The sequence below is a fragment of the Tarenaya hassleriana genome, unplaced genomic scaffold, assembly GCF_000463585.1.
Source record: "Tarenaya hassleriana unplaced genomic scaffold, ASM46358v1 Cleome12, whole genome shotgun sequence".
Lineage (NCBI taxonomy): Eukaryota > Viridiplantae > Streptophyta > Magnoliopsida > Brassicales > Cleomaceae > Tarenaya > Tarenaya hassleriana.
In genome coordinates, this window is record NW_010962392.1 from 2756537 (window position 1) to 2772204 (window position 15668).

At 42.4% G+C, this 15668-nt stretch overlaps 4 protein-coding genes across 15 annotated transcripts; 3 read left to right on the forward strand and 1 right to left on the reverse strand.

Annotated features, from left to right (window-relative positions):
• The first annotated feature begins 807 nt into the window (after positions 1 to 807).
• On the forward strand, positions 808 to 2970 carry LOC104806726. 10 transcript variants are annotated; one of them, XR_770653.2, is made up of 5 exons: positions 808 to 1008; positions 1145 to 1318; positions 1976 to 2049; positions 2433 to 2474; positions 2721 to 2970. XR_770653.2 is itself a non-coding variant. In XM_019201692.1 (4 exons), the coding sequence occupies exons 1-3, from the start codon at positions 854 to 856 to the stop codon at positions 2450 to 2452; spliced, it is 294 nt and encodes a 97-aa protein (XP_019057237.1). In that variant the 5' UTR covers positions 808 to 853; the 3' UTR covers positions 2453 to 2474; positions 2721 to 2970. The 10 variants fall into 10 exon arrangements, 6 of the variants coding, with proteins under 6 accessions (XP_019057237.1, XP_010530058.1, XP_010530059.1 ...); XR_002023848.1 differs by having other exon boundaries at positions 1145 to 1263; XR_770655.2 differs by lacking the exon at positions 2433 to 2474.
• A 16-nt stretch (positions 2971 to 2986) lies between these two features.
• LOC104806725 (putative pentatricopeptide repeat-containing protein At5g47460) lies at positions 2987 to 4858 on the reverse strand. The gene has a single exon (XM_010531755.2). The coding sequence runs from the start codon at positions 4728 to 4730 to the stop codon at positions 3033 to 3035; it is 1698 nt and encodes a 565-aa protein (XP_010530057.1). The 5' UTR covers positions 4731 to 4858; the 3' UTR covers positions 2987 to 3032.
• A 585-nt stretch (positions 4859 to 5443) lies between these two features.
• On the forward strand, positions 5444 to 7593 carry LOC104806724 (WAT1-related protein At5g47470). 3 transcript variants are annotated; one of them, XM_010531753.2, is made up of 6 exons: positions 5444 to 5859; positions 5944 to 6009; positions 6097 to 6583; positions 6669 to 6820; positions 6899 to 6996; positions 7439 to 7593. In XM_010531753.2, coding segments are annotated over exons 1-6 (993 nt in total). In that variant the 5' UTR covers positions 5444 to 5671; the 3' UTR covers positions 7441 to 7593. The 3 variants fall into 3 exon arrangements, with proteins under 3 accessions (XP_010530055.1, XP_010530056.1, XP_010530054.1); XM_010531754.2 differs by having other exon boundaries at positions 6904 to 6996; XM_010531752.2 differs by lacking the exon at positions 7439 to 7593 and having other exon boundaries at positions 6899 to 7417.
• A 142-nt stretch (positions 7594 to 7735) lies between these two features.
• LOC104806723 (protein transport protein SEC16B homolog) lies at positions 7736 to 14876 on the forward strand. Its single transcript, XM_010531750.2, has 15 exons — positions 7736 to 7838; positions 7995 to 9827; positions 9994 to 10314; positions 10429 to 10557; positions 10665 to 10787; positions 10899 to 11069; positions 11628 to 11753; positions 11836 to 11970; positions 12080 to 12207; positions 12294 to 12402; positions 12792 to 13112; positions 13210 to 13365; positions 13446 to 13637; positions 13917 to 14023; positions 14116 to 14876. Exons 2-15 carry the CDS (start codon positions 8169 to 8171, stop codon positions 14570 to 14572), a joined length of 4134 nt encoding a protein of 1377 aa, XP_010530052.1. The 5' UTR covers positions 7736 to 7838; positions 7995 to 8168; the 3' UTR covers positions 14573 to 14876.
• Positions 14877 to 15668: the final 792 nt, after the last annotated feature.

A 15668-nucleotide genomic window follows, 5' to 3' on the forward strand; every position in this document is an offset into this window, starting at 1 on the left:
GTGATGCTGGGTCTTGCTTGTTCAGCTCCTGCGATATCACCTTCCTGCTCAGAATGTTGTATATCTCTCTCACCACCGTCTCAAAGGCAGCTGTTACGTTAGACGAGTCCAGTGCCGACGTCTCCATGAAGAACAGACCCTGCGCCTCCGCCAACGCCTTCCCTTCCCCCGTCGACACTTCTCTCACTTCCTTTAGATCACTCTTGGTAGGGAAATATGGGGGGGTTTGTTGCTTCGGGTGGTTTTTAGTGGTTAGGGGGGAATGAATGATGTTTTAGGGTTCATTTTGCTGATGATTCTCAAGTATTTTATGGATGATGAGATTTGATTATTATATACAATTGACTTGGGGATGATGCTGCTGGTGTAAAAAGCCTTGTGTATTGCCTAGTTTGGCAGTCTTGTCATTTTCAGGTGCTGCATGCAATTTGTTAATCGCCTGCTTCTGGGGGGCTCTCACCTCCTGTCTTCCTTAACTAATCTCAAAATGGTTCACGTCTTTTGTTGCCATTTGTTGCGTTTGTAAATGTTTTTTTTTAATACTTAGCCATTGTATATATTATATATATATCTGAAGAAAAATAAAGATAAAAACGGGGGGTAAATGGGGCTCTGTCGTTCTCGTTTACTTTACTTTAATGTGGTGAGACGTGGATCTCCAGTCGTGTCAGTTGTACTTTTAATGGGCTCCATCATATGGGCCTGGGAGCCCAAATGTAAAAAAAAGTAAGAACGGAGGCTATGGACCTTTATGGGCTTCTTCTTCGGTTCCTCTCCTACCCTATATATTTGCACACTACGTCAACAAAGGCATCTTCTCGGGTTTCGGATTTCTCCACCGTGGTGTCTCATCATGAGTTCTGCTTGCAAGAGATTATTGAGCAATGCTTCAATTTCGTCTCTCAGATCCGCCACCAGATCTTCCCGCCCTAAGTCTCCCACGGTCGGAGCCAACAATCGATCTATGCCTGCTGCCGCCTCACCTCTTCGCCACTTCTCGTTATCCAGGTGTGTACCTCGCTTTCTTTGTTGTCTACTTGTTCCTATCGCTTTTTAATGCTCTGGGTTTCCTTCTCCTTTTTCTGGGTCTCCCTAATTTGATGTATATATGTGCCCTCTTGCGTATGGATTGGCGTGCGTTTAGGTGTCCATCTGAACTGGGATGTGTTCAGTCTTTGTTACCGCTCCACAGCGCCGTCGCGGCCGCCCGGCTGACGTCGTGCCTCAGCACGACCTCCAGTAGCTGCAGGGCCCTCTCTCAGGGTACACTCTGCTGCACCTCTCCCGACCTCTAATACTCTTTTCTCTTTTCTTCCTTGTGAGTATTTTTTTTTTTTGCTTCCTGTTTCTCTACATTTGTATGTATTGTTTGCATCCTTCCATATAACCTAGGTCTGTTCTTTGGTTTAGGCTTCGTAGTTGGTCCTATGCCGTGTTCATTCACTAGTCTTGTTTGTTTCTAACTGATATTCTCTGCGCGTCTGGGTTGCTAAATGATTGTTTTTTCTTAATACGTTTCCTTTTTAGTTGCGTCAATTTCGTGTCGTTTTTCTAGAATTCAGGTTAGCTAATGTTTGATAGCCCAGCTCTTTAGTTGCTGTGCTGATTGTTGTAAGGATCATATGTCTAGCCCCTGCAAAGTGTCAGATTTCTGAGTATTACTTCACAGTTGCTTCATGACTAGGCTTTTTTAAGAGTTCAAAACTTCATAGCTTTATGACATTTATTTTTGCTTGGTATGTGATTTGGTTGGTGAGATCAGATGGAAACTGAAGTATTTGATTGCTAGGCACATCATTGTGACCGTGAACTTGATTGCTATGCAGTCTGGTGTAAGGAATCTATGGATTAAATCTTTAGCCCTAGCAACTTGGAAACATTTTAGGCTGAGTGAATCTGTTTCTGGACTTCTCTAAAAGCTGGGAGATTTAGTGCCACAAGCACCTGTCTAATTATGACTACTTGGTTCATGCAGGCACGTAACTTCACCGTCATTTAATGAAAATGAACTGGGAAATTTACCATGTGGGGTTCTTGCATCTGTATCAAGTACGGATCTTTTTTGAGTTCATATAATTCAAGGGAATGTGGGAAAACAAGGGATTCTTGTGTTTTGTTGATTCACTAATGTACGTGCGCCATAATCCTATCTTACACATTGGATCTTTAATCCTACCCTAGTAGCCCAGTCAAACGAAAAGAAATGTGAGAATACAAGAGTATTATAGTAGCTATATGATATCAGAACTGTGAAAAGCGGAACCTGAGCCCGAAATATCCTTAATCTCATGTTGCATCACTTGTGACTTGTTCAATGTATTTCTCAGTTATGCTTTCTACTTTTATTTGAAAGTGCTGGAGTAGACAAACTAGTTAATCGTCTGTCTGTAAGAGGGTACACATAGTAATATGCGAAATGCTCCTTGTCTCAGATGGAGTTGATGGCACATGAGACGTATTTGCTGTTGTTAAAGGTGGGTTCTGTCAGCAATGCCTCACGATACATTAGAGTTAGGAAGCTATTTTAGATGGGGTTTCTTCTTGACTACTTGGCCGTGTTGCCTGGTTTTGCTGTGATGTTCATCTGGTTAACAATAGTAACCTTGCCTTACATCTTTTATTGTAAAATCAAAGGCACTAGCATCCATGTTTCTCTTTTACTACGTTTCTTGTCTGTTTGTGCCCTAAGTTTTGGCTTCTCTTATGTTTTGTTGCTCTAGAGCTTGGTCTTTCTGTTCCGAGGTGACATGCCAATACCATCATGAAGACATTTCGTTGGATTTACCATCGTTGATGAGGCAAGTTGCTCTCTTTATCTTGTTAAAACTTAGGGACAAGGAAGAAGATCATTCTTTATCAAATACTTCTATCCCATGTACTCTGATTGGTTCATACTTGTTTTGTGTTACAACTCCATAGCCAAAGACCCAGAGCTTCAGTTGTGATGAAAAAAAAAGGCAGTTTCACTAATTAGATAGCTGGCAAATGTGATTAAGTTTATGTCTTGTATTATTAGGTGTTTCTCTGGTTGATTACATGAATACATTACCCTCCTCAATCCAGCTAGAACCAGGTTCTTTCCTCACCCCTTTGTCTCTCATCATCTTCCTAATTAGAATCACATCTCTCCATTTCCCACTGTAAGCATACAGATTTGACATCACAACATAAACATATTCATCCTCATCAGCTTCCCCTAGTTGGATCAACTTTGATGTGACCATCCTTGCAGCCTTCAAATCCCTACAAGCTCCACAGGCTCCAAGCAATGCCCTCCAAGCCACACCATTGAGCCCGAAACCAAATTCTTGTATTACTTGCTTTGCCCTCCACACTTCTCCTCGTTGCCCCATAGCTCTGATCACCGAGCAAATATGTTCTACACCTGGTTTGATCCCATAATCGTTGGCCATTGATTCAAAGTACTGGATCATCTCCTGAATTGGTACCTCACAATGTGAGCATGCTGCCAGGAGATTCAGGAATGTTATCCCATCAGGTTTTAGGAATTTTTCCTGTCTCATATGATGGAAGAGTTTAATGGCCTCTGATGCATTGCCATTTCGGGCGTACCCAGAGATCATCGTGTTCCAAGCAATCAGATTCTTCCTGGGCATTGTGCGAAACATCAGCTCGGCATTTTTTAACTGCCCGCATTTGGAATACATGTCTATGACAGCAGCTGCGATGACGACCAGAGAGTCTAATCCACGCTTCAGAGCACACGAATGGATCAGACTTCCCCATGAAACAACTGACAGAGCAGCGATGGCTGCTAAAATGGCTGAGATTGCATACTCGTCCATTTCAACCCCTTCGGAATGCATTGTGGTGAAAAGCTCGAGCGCTTCCCGCCACTGGTTTCTGTTGACGTAGCCTGTTAAGATGGAGTTCCACGAGGACGTGTTTGGATTTGGCATACTTGATAGGATATGAATCGCCATGTTCATGTCACCATACTTGACAAAAGCGTCGATGAGCTCGTTGTAGGTTATGGTGTCAGGGTTTGGCATCTGCCGGAAAAAGAAAAGCCCGAGCTCGAGCTCCTCGTTTCTGGCGCATGAAGCAACAATGGTGTTCCATGAAACAGTGTCTCTCTCTTCCATATCTCTGAAAACCAAGACCGCATCTTCCAGAGAGCCGCATTTTCCATACATATCAATCAAGCAATTGCCCGCTACATTTCCTTTTTCTATGCCGACTTTCACCATCTTGGAATGGATGGAAGAGCCGAATCGAAGCAGACGCAGTCGAGCACAAGCAGCCAAAGCGACTGTAAAAGAGAAAGCGTTGGGGAAAACGTCGGATCTCTCCAGCTCGAGAAACAAGCCGATGCCTTCCTCAAATCTCCCCGATTGAACGCATCCGGAGATGATCGAGTTCCAGGAAATAACATTTGGGTCAGGAATTTCGTAGAACAGCTTGTGCGCGTCACCTAGGGAGTCGGTTTTTTTGTAGCATCTAACCAACGAGTTGGAGACAGTGGTGTCTGAAGCAAACCCGTGCTTCGTTAGGTAGCCATGAAGCTGTCGGCAGAGAGAAACGTAGCCATGGTCGCCAGAGACGCGGAGCAAATGAACCAGTGCGGCGGCACCAGGCTTAGCGGAGGTCCATGAGGTAGAAGAGGGCGATTTTCGATGGAGAGATGGACCGGCATGGCTGTTTCTGGCGAAGACAGCGTCTGTCAGAAGAGCGAGAGCTGTGTGTGTCTCCGACACAGATCTTCGCATTTGATGTGCAGACAGTTGTTTTAGACTTTTAGTCAGTAGCGTTCGTAAAGCAAAAAAAAATGGTATCGTGAATTTTCATACAGAAAGGTTTGGGGTGTCAATTTCGACTTCCCAAACCGAAAAATAGTAGGTTTCGGGTTGAATATCTCGATTTGAAAATTTTCAGGTTTTTTGGTCGAGTTCGGATCGGGTTTCGGGTCACTAGAAAAACGATTTTTTTCAAAAAAAATAAAAAAATATATCTCAAACAACAAATTTAGCGGGGCGATCCGGGTCGAATCCAAGTCCGAAATCTATAAAATCGGGCTTTGGATTTTGTTATTTAGGACAGAAAAAAATCGGGTCGGTCCAAGTTCGAACCCAAAATTCTCGGGTCCAAACCGGTTTGATTGACACCCCTATAGAAAAGTGAAAACCCTGAACAAGAGAGGAACGCTTTTCTCTAAGTGGTGCGGTCGAATTCATGTAAATTGATGTATTTCCCTTTCCCACCTTTTCATTAGAAACAAAAAATCCATGATTTAATTCGAGGCATCCTCATCTGATTGAAGGTTGAGACCCATCGGCTTTAAATAGGGCGTTATTTATCTTTCTCTTTTTTTTTTTCTTTTTCATTATTGGAGACAAGCAAATATAGGAGTTGCGGCTATTAGAGGTCCATTGTCTTCTAACAAATCAGAGGTTGTGTAGAAAGAAGCCCTCTCCAAAAACAGACAACACCCCAATACACGAATCACCAGATTACTCTCTCTCTCTCTCTCCATTGCAGAACCCCCGAAGAACAAAAAGACAAAGGAACAAACTTTTCACATCAAGAGGGGAAAGAAAGAAGAAGAAACAGTGATCCCAAGAAATGGGCACATCAGTAATAGCCGATTAGTTGTTTGAGAGGATTCAGACAGGGACAATATATAGCTCCATCCCCCGGGCATCTTGTGAAGATGAAGAAAGGGGCGATAGAAGAGATGGCTATAATAGGAGGGCTGATAACAGTGCAGTTCGTATACGCGGGGAACTCTGTGTTGATGGGTTATTTGATGTCACTCGGACTCGGCCCTTTCACCATCGTCATCTTCTCCACCTTCGCCACCTTCCTCATTCTCTCCCCTTTCGCCCTCTTCTTCGAGAGGTTTCTTTTTACATCCATCTACCTCTTCTTCTCTGATTACAGACAGCATATGTAATGATATCGAGCTTGGGTGGTATGGTGCAGAAAGCAGTGGCCAAGAGAGTTTAGTTTGAAGCTAATGGTTAAGCTAGTTTTGATCTCCTTTGCCGGGTACCAATTGTATTTGTTAAATGTATATGAAAGAATGAATGAATGTGAATAAAAAGGAACTGACCTTCACTTGGGGTTTTGTGATAGGGTAACTGTGTTCCAGTCACTGTTCCTGGAGGGAATAAGGCTGACATCACCAGCAGTGGCAACAGCAATGCCCAATCTGGCACCTGCCCTCATTTTCGTAATAGCTTGGATTTCCCGGTTAGAGAAGGTGAACCTGAAATGCTTTTACAGCAAAGTGAAGATCTTAGGTACGTTGTTATGCGTAGTGGGAGCATTTGCAATGAGCCTCATCCAGAGCTCCGACAATGGAGTTTCTCGGTTGATAGAGTTTGATGAGGAGAGAGTCGTAGGATGTCTGTATCTTCTGGGAGCGGTCATCGTGCTGTCGAGCAACGTTGTCCTGCAGGCCTCCACTTTGGGAGACTTCCCTGCTCCCGTGTCCCTATGTGCCTTGACCTCGCTTATCGGAGTTCTGATAACAGCCGCTGTCCAGTTCTTCCAAAATCAGAGCCCTCAACTGGCCAGACCCCTCATCACCATCCAGAACCTCGTCGCTTATTCTCTTTTGGTAACATCTTTCGATATTCCATTATTCCATCCATGATTTGGTATTTCCGTATACATACATATACATGTGAAAAAAAAAAATGCAGGGAGGGACAGTGAGTGGAGCGTGCGTAAGCTTCAACGGATGGGCGATGAAGAAGAGAGGGCCGGTGGTGGTGTCGATGTTTAGTCCGGTTTCCACCGTAGTTTCGGCTCTTTTGTCATTCCTCACTCTCGGAGAGATGATCCCGCTCCCAAGGTAGGTTTTCTAAAACCCTTGCTTCTGATCCAAGTCACTGCCTCTTTACTTGTACACTTAAAAAAACAACGAATGCAGCATAGGAGGGATGCTGCTGATGTTCACGGGTCTCTACCTTGTCCTTTGGTCCAAAGGCAAAGAAGAATTCTCACTTCTCCACTCTCCCTTTGATGACTGTGAGTTCGATGCTCAGAAGCCTCTTTTGTCTTAACCTCCCGCCTCCTCTCCTCTCTTTGTAATTCTCCAGTGTTTTTCTCTTTCTTTTTTTAACCGGTTATCCTGAACCAAGGTCCAGACTAATTCTGAGATCGATAACCAATCACATGATTTAGAATATACGTTCCCTCCTCAAACTTGAGATTCAAATTCGGGACGGAACAAACGCTTTGTGTTTCTGTTTCACCGGTTAAATTACCTTTTTTCTTTTTATTATTACTATTGTTTCTTCTCTTTTTTTTTAATAAAAAAATCGTTTTGTAAATTCTTTTATTTTTTGTGTCCCATGGGATTAAATGTATGTATATACGGTAGTTTTGGTCTGATAAGAGTGTGGCAGATCTAAAGAGGAAAGATGTTCTTCCATATCCATTTCCATTTTTGTTTTATTTTATTTTGCAGAATGCTAAAATAGGAGACACTGGGGGATCATCAATCAAGGCTTAAAATCTAAAGCGGAAAGATGTTTTGTAATTTTATTTTATTTATTTTGTATAATTACAAGGTGCTACAATACAGAGGTATATTATGATATGAGTGGGTCGGATAATTTAAACTATTTTAGAGTATTCAACATTATATGTTTAATAAAAAAAATGAAATTTAATAATAATAATAATAATAATAATAATAATATGTGCTGCAATTAAAAAGAAAAAAGAAAAAGAGGAGAAGAAGAAAACAACGACAAGGCATTTAGTCAAAACCCAGACTCGGAATACAATCTCTCCTTGCTGCGGCGTCTACGGCGTCATAAATAAAACCCCAAATCAAGGTGGGAAATTCTCGCTCTCCCTCCCTCGTAAGTTTCACCGACGAATCTCTCTGACCTCTCTCTCTCTCTGGATCGGAATCCATGACTGCCCCTGACTCTTTCTAGTTCGTATTGACCTGCTTTTGATTTCCCCGAAAACCCTTGATTTTGTGCTTTCTCTGTCCCTTGTTGATCCGGGTTCAGGTCTTTTGATCCTGTGGAACGTGAAGCCTACAGCTTTCGGTTTCAGGTTTGGTTTCCTTCGAGGAACCGATCCCGCGGATTTTGTGGGCTAATTGCTCAAATCAAGGAGCAACTGTTTTTGGGAACCAGGATCAGCTTAGGGTTTTATTCTCGTGTTGATCTCTGTTTCGGTAGATGGCATCCACTTCTCAATTCCAGGTGGAGGATCAGACGGACGAGGATTTCTTCGACAAACTCGTCGATGACGACTTTAATCCCAGCGAAGCACAAGCATCATCTTCCGCTACGGGGATGAAGTTGGAGGACGGCAATGACTCCGATGACGCTACAGCTTTTGCCAATCTCTCCATCAGCGATGATTCTGGTGGAGATGGTACATTGCTTGAGGCAGAAGGGGGGAATGATTCTGCAAAAACTAATATAGGCGCTATTACTTCCGAAGCTGCAGAATTTATCCGTAGCAATGCAAATAAATCGAGCAATGAAGGGCTGTTATCGGAAGAAGTGGCAATATCTGCGACAGCAGGGGAAAGCCCAATACTTGATGGATCTGGGGGTTCTGGCATTAAGGAAGTCGGTTGGAGCTCGTTTTATATGGATTCATCCGTCAACAATGGCCAGGGTTTTGGTTCATACTCGGATTTCTTGAGCCAGTTCGAGGAAGATGCCGTAGATTCACAAGGAAAGGCGAAGGAATATATCACTGGTGGTGGAAACATAGTCTCCAACAATTCAAATAACAAAAACATTGGTTTAGACAATTCGGTGGGTTTGGGCCATCAGGGGGAACTGCACAGTGCTTATGCGAATGGGCAGGATACAGATATCAGTCAATACTGGGAAAATCTCTACCCTGGATGGAAGTATGATGCAAATACTAGGGAGTGGTATCAAGTTGATGGTCATGAAGAAAACATGAATTTGCAGGGGAACTATGGCCATTCAACAGATGACTGGAGTGGGGGTTCTGCTGGAAAATCTGATGTTGCTCATCTCCAACAAAGTACTCAATCTGCCATTGAGACAGTGACTGAGACAGGCACAACTGAGAGTGTGTCTGGATGGAACCAGCTTTCACATGTGAACAATGGATATCCTGAGCATATGGTCTTTGACCCTCAATATCCAGGTTGGTACTATGACACGGTTGCTCAGGAATGGCTCACATTGGACAGCTACATTCCGGCTGCTCAAACCACAGGTCTTGACGCTCATAATCAACAAGTTCAGAATGGCTATGTTTCTACAGGATATAGTGGCCATAGCAATAGTAGTGATATGTATGGTGAATATGGCCAGAAACAGACACTGGCGACCCAAGAATTCAGTAGCCAAGCGCAACAAAGCATGTGGGATCAGTCTAGCTATGTCTACAATAACACATGGCAGTCAGAAACTGCAGCCAGGGCTGAGACCACTGTAACTTCTTCATTATCAAGCTTTGTTGTAAACCAGCAGATGAATAGTAACTATAGTACCGAGGCTGTTGCTGAACAGCCAGCAGTTGCACAAACATTTGGAAAGACGAGTCAACCACAATTTAAGACTAATGAGATCGGCGTACAGAGCTTTAGCCCTCCCTATAAAGATACGGGTGTTTTCCAGCAAAAGGGACCAGTGAATTTCTCAAACGATTTTTACGGTGTGCAGAAATCTCCAAATGTTGCCCAACAGTCATTTCAGAGCAGTCAACAGTTCTTTCCTGCTCCAACTGTAGGAAGGTCACCTGATGGACGTCCCATACACACACTTGTTAGTTTTGGTTTCGGTGGAAAGCTAATAGTTATGAAAGATAATAGTGGTTCTCTCCAGAATTCATCATTTGGGAGCCAGGTTAGATCAACGTTTACTTTTTCACGAGTTTATACTATGCTTTAACAAGTTTCCAGAAACTATGATAAAGTTCCAAATCACATATTCGTTGTTTATAACCTCAAAGCAGAAGAAACGTGTTTGAATTCTCATCTGATTGTTCTTTTTTTTTTCATCCGATATGAAGGGAACTATGGGAAGCTCTATCTCTGTGCTAAATCTGGCAGAAGTTTTCACTGGGAATGCCAATACTTCAAATATGGGAGGGGGCACTTCAGGTTACTTCCATTGTCTATGTCAACAATCTTTCCCTGGTCCCTTGGTTGGAGGAAATGTTGGAAGTAAAGACCTAAATAAGTGGCTTGATGAGAGAATTGTGAATTGCGACTCTCTTGAAGTGGATTTTTCAAGAGGACAACTTTTGAGACTTCTTCTTTCTTTGCTCAAAATATCATGTCAGTATTATGGGAAACTCCGCTCTCCTTTTGGCACCGAAACAACACAACAGGTAAACAATTATTTGGAGTTGTTTTCTCTAAAGAAACCTTTATTATCTCAAGTTTGCTTCACAATTTTTTTATGGCCTCTTGTTTTTTTCATTTATGTATTTGCATTATTATAGGATACAAATACTCCGGAAGCTGCAGTTGCAAAACTTTTCGCATTTGCGCAGAAGGATGGTATCCAAAATGTTAGTCAAGCAGCTTTAGGTCAATGCGTGCTGCATTTACCACCTGAAGCACAAATGCAAGTGAGTTTTGGATGATCATATCTCATGTTTTTCTTTCAATATAAAGCGGTTCTTAAACTATAGGGGTTCTGTTTTCTCTCCGTTACTCATTTCTAGGATCTCTCCAGGTAACTGCTTCAGAGGTTCAGAGTCTTCTTGTTTCTGGTAGGAAAATGGATGCTTTACAATGTGCGCAAGAAGGCCAGTTATGGGGACCTGCACTTGTCATTGCAGCACAGCTAGGGGATCAGGTTTCTTTTGCATGATACTATAGTTCCAGACATTTCAATGACTCAACAGTTTTGGGTTCTTACTCTGGTGATTATGTGACTAACTGGGTTGATGCCTCTAATCTGATGCAGTTCTATGTTGATACTGTGAAACAAATGGCACTTCGCCAGTTGGTCCCAGGATCACCTTTGCGGACATTATACCTGCTAATTGCGGGCCAACCAGCAGAAGTGTTCTCCACAGGAAGTGCAGGTGGTAGCAGTCTTCCCGGCTCCATGCATATGTCTCAACACCAGCCGCAGGTGATTCATAAACTCGTTTTTTTCTCAATCAGCCTACAATATAGAGAGCCAGGGAAATGTCTAGATTTTTGTGATAGGAGGGAGATGAGAGATGTGTTATTCTTTGACAGGAAACTATTTGACTCTTCTATTACTAAGAATATATGATATGTATGAAAGATCTTTTACAGGATTAAATGATCTCTAATAGTGTATCTATCTCTGAACTAGACTACTTGTTGTCTGTTGTAGTCATTTCTGTTAACAATACAAAAGCCAAAGGTATGGCAATAGAATGTAATGGTTTGGCTCATGTTTAAATAGCAATCCTAATTGCAGAGAAGGTTCCATCAGAAGAGTTCTACACCTTGGCATAGTAAGGAAAAAAAAGATTGGGCCATAAGAAAAATGACATTTTTATGTTTTGTTGATTATTTTTTGTTTGGGACGGGGTGGAATTTTTTTTTCTGGATCCTTGTGGAATGACCTATAGAATAACAATAATTTAAAAACAATATTTAAGTTAAGCATTTTAACTGATTTCTCTCTCCCTTACGAGTTAATGACCTTGAGCTGCAGTTTGGAAGCGACAGCATGCTTGGCAACTGGGAAGAGAACTTGGCTATAATAACTGCAAACAGAACCAAAGACGATGAGCTTGTGATCACTCATCTTGGAGATTGCTTGTGGAAAGAAAGGAGAGAGGTGGGTTTTGTTCCTTGACGAATGTCATTTGTGTACTACATGAAACACGTTATCACTAAAACTTGGATGACTGTTGACCCAGATTATCGCAGCACATATCTGCTATTTAGTCGCCGAAACGAACTTTGAACCATACTCTGATGGTGCAAGACTCTGCCTTGTTGGAGCAGATCATTGGAAATATCCTCGAACTTACGCAAGTCCAGAGGCTATCCAGGTATTTCACGTATTTGACATGCTTACATGCATTCATACGCTCCAAAGCAATTCAAGCAAGCTGCGCCATTTTGTTTCTTGTATACTGATCACTTCTAATGTGTGAACAGAGGACAGAGTTGTATGAATACTCTAAGGTGCTAGGAAACTCTCAATATATCCTGCTACCATTTCAGCCTTATAAGCTGATATACGCCCATATGCTGGCTGAAGTTGGTAAAGTTTCAGATGCGCTAAAGTAAGGATAAACTAATGCATTTTTCATCTGTTACTCCTTTTTTGGGTCATACTTGGCTGCTTAACATTGGATTGCCTATGTATCAGGTACTGTCAAGCAGTACTAAAATGCCTCAAAACGGGCAGAGCCCCTGAAGTGGAAATGTGGAAACAGCTCGTTTTATCGCTTGAAGAGAGAATCCGTATCCATCAACAGGTATATCATATTTGACCTTTGGTTCCATTGTAATTATTTAGAATTGCGGCTTTAGCTGTGGTTTTCGGCTTTGAGCCTGTCGAGTTTTATCTGCTTCCCTTTTAGCTGTAAGTTGTTCGCTTCAGATGTGAGCTTTTGCAGATACCGGACTCATTAATTGTCTTTTTTTCTTCCAGATTTTAAATGACTTTGAATTTTGATGTGGCTTTTCTGATTTGGAAATCATTTTTTCCTTTTCCGTTCTTTTATTGAATGTCTTTAAAGACATTGAGCTTTTTTATCGACGTAGTTATCAATGTTTTCAGATGTCCAAAAAGCTGGAAATAGTATGCGGTTTAATATTTTGTGCCTTGTCTAATGATCCAACTTAATGGGCATGCCAATTTCAGGGTGGATATACTGCAAATCTTGCTCCAGGAAAACTCGTTGGAAAGCTGCTCAACCTTTTTGATAGTACTGCACATCGCGTTGTTGGAGGCATGCCACCACCTGCACCATCCTTATCTACAGGAAACTTTCTAGTAAATGAGTATAACCATCAACAAAGAGCAGCGGCTGGAGTATCAACTAGCCAACCAGCCATGACAATGCCATCATTGATGCCATCTGTTTCAATGGAGCCCATACGTGAATGGGGTGGTGGTGAGAGTAAGATGACAGTCCAGGCTAGAAGTGTATCAGAGCCAGTTTTTGGTAGGACGCCAAAACAGGTGCGTATATCATTAGGAAAACGTTTTTAAAAAAAAAAAAAAAGCTAAGAATTATCAGTAAGATGGGCATCATATAAGATTTGCGTTTTGCTTATAGGATGAGGTTGGCTCTTTAAAAGAAAAAGCTTTGGACGGGGTGATGTCCCAGGAGAAATCATCAGAGGCAGGGACAGGTTCACGGTTAAGTCGCTTTGGTTTTGGAATACTGAAGAAGACAGTTGGGAGGGTCTTACAAGCTAGGCCAAGCCGAGAGGTATATCTGTCTCAGTGACTGTTTCGGTTTTTTACGACTGTCTGTTTGTGCTAAGTCTAATTGTTCACTTGTACCTGTAGGCCAAACTGGGTGAGGAGAACAAATTCTACTATGACGATAAACTGAAGAGATGGGTAGAGAAAGGCGTAGAACCACCAGCTGAAGAAGCTGCTCTACCACCCCCTCCAACAACAGCTGCATTCCATACCAACTCACCGGGTTCGAGTTTGGGTTCTGACTCTAATAACGAGATGTCTCCCCCGAGTGGGAACCAGAGTTTCGGAAGCCCAGCTCCATCAGAGAATTCATCAGGAATGCGTCGACAGTTGCTAAGTCTAATTGTTCACTTGTACCTGTAGGCCAAACTGGGTGAGGAGAACAAATTCTACTATGACGATAAACTGAAGAGATGGGTAGAGAAAGGCGTAGAACCACCAGCTGAAGAAGCTGCTCTACCACCCCCTCCAACAACAGCTGCATTCCATACCAACTCACCGGGTTCGAGTTTGGGTTCTGACTCTAATAACGAGATGTCTCCCCCGAGTGGGAACCAGAGTTTCGGAAGCCCAGCTCCATCAGAGAATTCATCAGGAATGCCACCTATCCCAAGTGGTTCGAATCAATTCTCGGCACGTGGACGTATGGGTGTCCGTTCAAGGTAATATGAGTTGTTTCAATATCTCAAGTCCCAACCGAAGTGTGATTTTATGGATGGTTACAAATTGTGTTTGTTTTTTTTTTGTTCTGCAGGTACGTCGACACATTCAATCAAGGACGTGGAAGCCCGGGAAGCATGTTCCATTCACCACCCGTCCCAAGTGCGAAATCATCAATGCCAACAAACACAAAGTTCTTCATACCAACAACACCACCGGTGACACCTGAAAACGAGGAGAAGGGAGGAGAAGAAGCTGGTGAAACAAGAAGCCAGCCGCCGTCCCAGTCCCTGACATCATCATCGTCATCTCCAGAGACTGCAATCAATAGTAGATTTCCAAGCATTGACGACAACAACAACATCAGACGAACAGGATCAGGAACAAACGTGAAGAGGGAGAGGGGTCTTCCTCCTGCATCATCCAGAAGAACAGCTTCATGGAGTGGAAGCTCTTCAAGTGACCCTCAGCAAGTCATGTCTTCCCCCCCTATCCCACTTCATCCTATTAGCAGTTTCGGTGTCGATGAACTTCAGGAGGTCCAACTCTAAGTGTCGAAGGTGAAATTGCTCTCTGGGATCTTGGGACAGAAGAGGTCAAGCCGGACAGGGGGGTTGGCAACTATCTATACATACATATATGCATATATATGGTTCCTCTTCTTTTTCGGCGGATGAGAATTACAGTAGAGATAAAGATAGATACAAAGTTTGTACAGGCGTTGATTCGTTTTTTTTCTTATCTCAGAAGCCCCCATGAGATTCATCAAAACTGTACCGACTGGTAAACTGAATAAAAGGACCAAATATCTTTTTTTTTTTTGGGAATAATAATAACAATGAGTCCTTGATTGGATTTGGGTGTTCGTACGCAGATCATAAAGTTTAAGCTTTTCAATCAGATACTATAATAATCAGACCCGAGTCGCGATTTGTACCCGTACAGAAACAGAAACAGAGACGGACCAGAATTCCTTCCTTCAGTACCGATTCTCTGCGACTATCAAGACTCCATACCATGAGGATCCTGTGGCGAATCAACGGAGGGAGCGCAGACGAAACTGTGAAAATGGCTCTTAAGAATAGAACGAGAGAGAAGAAAACGAAGAAAATTTAACCCACGCGCCTATTTTTCTGAATCGACGAAAAAGGGCGAAAACCCCGGACTATAGTCGAGGGGTTTTGGGTCCGTGGCGTCCACGCGCGCCATGTGCGAGTGGGCATTTTAACTTCGTGCTCGACGAAACCCATTTATGATGATGGGCTTTTCATTGGGCCGCTTATTAGTTTTATTGGGCTTACATTTGAACTATTCATTAGACATAATTGGGCTATTTTGCTTGATCTTCAATCACTAAATTTTCAAGCCCATACGATTATGGGCCGAAACGATTCGGTTGACGGCTTTTTCTAGGGCTCTGCCAGTCTATAAAAATAAAAATTGATTATAATTTTTTTTTTTATAAAAATACAGGTACAAACACAGATAAAACCAAATATCATTTTTTTAGGAATAAAATAATAAGAAATCCTTAATTAGATTTGGGTGTTTGCAGTGATTGTTTTGGGCAAAGCATGGGTTATTGGAGGAGAGGACGTATACGAATGATAAAGTATACACTTTATTCATTGAAAATTCACTGACCAA

Bases quoted from the DNA above. Each gene is read 5' to 3' on its own strand.
- LOC104806726 (XM_010531756.2), top strand. From the start codon at position 854: ATGAGTTCTGCTTGCAAGAGATTATTGAGCAATGCTTCAATTTCGTCT. The intron at 1,009-1,144 runs GTGTGTACCTCG...GCGTGCGTTTAG, and splicing joins CGCCACTTCTCGTTATCCAG to GTGTCCATCTGAACTGGGAT.
- LOC104806725 (XM_010531755.2), bottom strand. From the start codon at position 4,730: ATGCGAAGATCTGTGTCGGAGACACACACAGCTCTCGCTCTTCTGACA.
- LOC104806724 (XM_010531752.2), top strand. From the start codon at position 5,672: ATGAAGAAAGGGGCGATAGAAGAGATGGCTATAATAGGAGGGCTGATA. The intron at 5,860-5,943 runs GTTTCTTTTTAC...GGTATGGTGCAG, and splicing joins TTCGCCCTCTTCTTCGAGAG to AAAGCAGTGGCCAAGAGAGT. The intron at 6,821-6,898 runs GTAGGTTTTCTA...CAACGAATGCAG, and splicing joins GAGATGATCCCGCTCCCAAG to CATAGGAGGGATGCTGCTGA.
- LOC104806723 (XM_010531750.2), top strand. From the start codon at position 8,169: ATGGCATCCACTTCTCAATTCCAGGTGGAGGATCAGACGGACGAGGAT. The intron at 11,070-11,627 runs GTGATTCATAAA...CTTGAGCTGCAG, and splicing joins TGTCTCAACACCAGCCGCAG to TTTGGAAGCGACAGCATGCT. The intron at 14,024-14,115 runs GTAATATGAGTT...TTTGTTCTGCAG, and splicing joins CGTATGGGTGTCCGTTCAAG to GTACGTCGACACATTCAATC.